Source organism: Alligator sinensis, unplaced genomic scaffold, assembly GCF_000455745.1.
Source record: "Alligator sinensis unplaced genomic scaffold, ASM45574v1 scaffold60_1, whole genome shotgun sequence".
Lineage (NCBI taxonomy): Eukaryota > Metazoa > Chordata > Crocodylia > Alligatoridae > Alligator > Alligator sinensis.
Genome location: NW_005841858.1, coordinates 4,420,867 through 4,425,256, shown reverse-complemented (window position 1 = coordinate 4,425,256; position 4,390 = coordinate 4,420,867). Strand labels below are relative to the sequence as shown.

The following is a 4,390-nucleotide window of genomic DNA, read 5'->3' as shown; positions in this document are numbered from 1 at the left end:
GCTTTGGTCCCTGATTCGATTTGGTGGAGATTGGGCCCAAATAGGTGGATGAGTCTTCGAATCCTAATCAAATCAGGAGACCCTTTAATTTCTCTGAATTGAATTGGAACCCTCCAAAACAATTTGGAGAGATTCGGAGATTCGGACATAGACACAGCTTTAAATGTTTTTTCTACATACCTTGAGGTATCAGGTAGCTCATGAATACTGCAATGCTGGGGTGGATGGAGTGTCCCCACAGGAGCGCAGGGGGCTCCCCAGTACGCTTGGCAACAGATCCAAAAGTGGAGCAGAAGTACTTCCGGTCCACCCGCGGGTCTGCCAGGGAGCCTGCTGGAGGGCCACCCTGGACCCCCCCAGGTTGGCAACTGGTGCTTCCTGGGTCAGGGGGGCACCCAGGGTCCCCCCGTGACTGATCACTGAGCCAAGGGGCACGGGGGACCCCTCTGCATGCTCCCCGGCAGACCCAGAACTGGACTGGAAGTACTTCCGGTCCACTTCCAGGTTCACTGCCGAGCATGCAGAGGGGCCCCCTGCGCTCCTGTGGGATGCTCAATCTGCCCCAGCATTGTAGGGTTCATGAGCCGCGCCTGGTACTTTGAGGTACGTAGAAAAAACATTTAAAGCTGTGTCTATGGCCAAATTTCTGGTTCTCTGAATCAGCATCGAATCTTCAGATTTGGATTTGGCTGAATCGAATCAGGGACAGTGATCTGAATCAACTAATCAAATTGCTGTCCCCGATTCAGGCTAAATCTGAATCCAAATCAAATACAGCCCATTTTGCACACCCCTGCAAAATAATAACTAGACATGTCAATTATACATACAAATGCACACATACATTTTGATGTATGTAATTTTCAGAGAAGTCTGTTCTATTATGGCTGAGGCTTTGCAAGGCACAGTCACCTGAATTTCAGGCTGTCGCATGATGCTTCAATCTGGAAATTTAAAAAAAATAGAAAATCTTTTTGGTTATAATACAGTACATTTTAATATGAGAATTATATTTGTTGATGAATATAGTGATATTGAATCAATTAAGTTGGAATACAGCCTATGATGCAATGTCTTATTTTCATTGCATCTGGTCAATTACTTGCTAATTTCCAAAATTTGCCATGTTACAGTCATCTTATATAGTCTGGTATTTAAGATAGGGTTGGCAGCACCATTTACTTCAAATATCATTCCCCATGTCCCATTTGTAGCGGGTCTGGCACTGGGTCTGCAAAGTCGCCCCTTGGCAGCCACCTGGACCCCACCTTGCTTGCCCCCTCTGGCCTCTCAGTGTGCCATCTGTTGTCTCACTTGCCACACCTTAATGTTATGATTGGACAGGGAGGTTGCCCCTAGAGGGCAAGAGGGTTTGGGGTATTAGGTCTTGTCTGAGCTGAGGCCGCCTGACCTTGGACCACTTTACTGTAGCTAGGCCCTTCCACCTGAGGTCCACTCTCAGGACTGCAGCCTCCCAACTCCCAGCTCCAGCCCTGCCATCACAGGCTCTGGACCCCTCAGCCCCTGGTTTTGCCTTCATAGGGTCTGGGCCCCTCGGCCCCTGGTCTCACCCTCACAGGCTCTGGGTTTGTGCCTCCTGTCTTTGCTGCCCAACACCACAGTCCTTCTGCTAATAGCAGTGCTAGACCCATCAAAAGGTCTAGGACCTGTGGTGCCCTTGGCAAACTTCTTGATGACTTCCTCCACCCCCATAGTCAAAACCTGGTCCTTCAGTATTTAAACACAAATGGAAAGATATGAGCATCTGCTCTCCAACAGAAGTGGATTTTTCCAATACTCCAGATCATAGATGCGCCCTTTGTGTAGAAACATTATAGGACAGTTTTTAGTTGCATGATCACCTAGTTTTTTTTCACACCCTAGCTCTGATAGCATAGAGGTTGGACTGATTCAAATGAGAATGAGTCAAAGCTGTACAGAAAAGGAGGTTGTCATTATTTCCTTGGAATGGAATATTTTGAAAATAGTTCAATGCAACACAGAGAGAGTGAGGGTGAGAGTGTGAATTGATCACTCACAGCAATTGTTATGGCACCTGAACTTCAAAGGAAAGATAAGTTTAGTTCCTAATGGCAAATGGTTACAGGAATTGGGTACCAGCTTATGTAAATGTATACATAAAATACCTTCAGTCATACAACTGTCCAAGATCCCAGTCCCACAATGTATTATGCCGACTCCCAAAGCCCATGCTGAGCCTTACTGTGGGGTCCATCTGTGTGACATGCACTGTAGGATCAATCCCTCAGTTTCATATTATTTTTGTTAAAACGATTTTAAAGCAGATGCCTTCTTTTTTGTCCACATTGACATAAATCAGAGCTCAGGAAGGCTGAAGGATAGTACAGAGCCATTTAAATATCTTCTGTCTTGTAGTTCATACCTATGAAATGCCTCCTTCCAGATAATGTTTTTCTGTGGTTTAGGCCAGCTTTCCTCCCTCTTCTTGTTTCTTTGGCCTATAGAAGTTAAACTCCTTAGTGATAGCAGTTCATTTTGAGAAAAATAAATCCAAATATCCTTAAGTGCAGTAACAGTTTTATCTGTGACATCACAACCATAAAATGAGGTGACCTAGATATCAGAGGCATGAAACAGATCTTTAACAGCTGGCAGTTAGGATTTATTCATTCATAAAATACTGAATTAGAGCATTTGAAAAAATGACAGAAAATATTAAAATCTGATTCATCTAGCACAGATACTGTTACAGGCAGCAAATTGGCTAGTAAATGATTTTTAAAATTCAGGGTTTTAAAAAATAAAATATTAATATTAATTCATTATCATTTTACGGTACTGTTTTCATTGTGAAGTTTATTTATTCAAGTATCCTATCAGTTCTTAGACAGCTTCTCCAGGTCTGCAGTTCCCCTAAAACAGTCTCTTCTTTTTTGAGAAGAAAGAAGGAAAAAAATGTTCCATGGTCAGTCACTAGTTTTGAAACTTTCCATATTTCAAGAATGATTTTTGCTTAACTAGTTTGTATATAGCCTTGTCACTGTCTTGCACTGATCTCCTTTAAAACCAGATGCCTATGGGTGAAATCCCACGAGATGAACCTGCAGCAGAGGAGTGGAAGACTGTCACCTCCGGACCCAGGCAGCAGGAACCAGTGTGTGAATCCCCATTATGTCTGGGGAACAGGTACGGGGCCCTGGCAGCCTTGGTGGAAGAGGCACTGGAGGAACATTCTCCAGCAGAGGAGGTGGTCCCTGCAACACACCCTGGGCAGGCTGGAGGACCATTGCCCAGGCAGAAGAAGAAATGCTAAGTGGGCGACTCAATCCTGAGAGGCACGGAGGGGCCGATCTGCCAATCAGATCTTATGGCAAGAGAGGTCTCCGGCATGCCTGGAGCAAAGATCAGCAACATCACTGAAAATATTCCTAATCTCATCAAGCCCTCTGACAATGACCCCATGGTCCTTGTCCATGTGGGCACTAATAATGCAGCTGGAAGTAGTCCTGACCGCATCATGAAGGACTTCCATGACCTGGGAGTCGGGCTCAGGAAGTCAGGGGCACAGGTGTTATTCTCCTTCATCCTTCCAGTTGGCAGCAGCCGGAGGCACCAGGATGCCTGCATCAGGGTAGTCAACCAGCAGCTCCAGAGATGGTGTCTTCGATAGGGCTTCGGATCCTACAACCATGACCAACACTTCCAGGGAGGAGACTTCCTGGGATGGGACGATCTTCAACTCTCTCCTAGAGGTAAGCATCTGTTCTTCCGCAGGTTGGCGGATCTCCGAAGAGTTTTAAACTAAGTTTGACAGGGGACAGGGAACGGGTAGTCAATGACAACCCAGGATTGGAAAGCCACAAACAAGGCACTGGACCTAACCAGGTAAGCACTAAGGGGAACACAAACCATCAAGGCAAAGGAGCACTAAGAGCACCCATTGGGGGGACAAAATGTCTTTACACAAATGCCAGGAGTACAGGGAATAAGCAGGAGGAGCTCACACTCTTACTTGCCAGCACACAGTATGACCTAGTCATCTCAACTGAAACATGGTGGGATTCTACGCATGACTGGGCAGTGGGAATTGAGGGGTACAGGGTGTGACAGAGTGGGAAAAAGGGGGGGTATAGCTCTTTATGTTAAGGAACAGTACACATCTTCCATCATCAAGGCGGGGGTAGAGGAGGGGAATATTGAGGCATTGTGGGTCAGGATCCAGGGGGGACCAGGGGAAAAGGACTTGGTAGTGGGGGTCTACTACAGACCTCCTCACCAGGATGATGAGCTAGATGAAGTATTCTCCAGGCAACTCTCAGATGACATACAGGCGAGGGAGGCAGTGGTCATGGGGGATCTAAATTACCTGGACATCTGCTGGGAGGACAGATGGCCAAAACAACCAGCT

At 46.2% G+C, this 4,390-nt stretch overlaps 1 protein-coding gene across 1 annotated transcript in view; it reads right to left on the bottom strand.

Annotated features, from left to right (window-relative positions):
• Window positions 1-784: 784 nt before the first annotated feature.
• IQCJ (IQ motif containing J) overlaps window positions 785-4,390 on the bottom strand; it is a 155,294-nt gene continuing 151,688 nt past the window's right edge. The window contains exon 5 of the mRNA XM_006016473.2: window positions 785-944. Coding sequence (XP_006016535.1) covers window positions 909-944 — 36 coding nt within the window. The 3' untranslated portion in view covers window positions 785-908. The remainder of the gene's footprint in view (window positions 945-4,390) is intronic.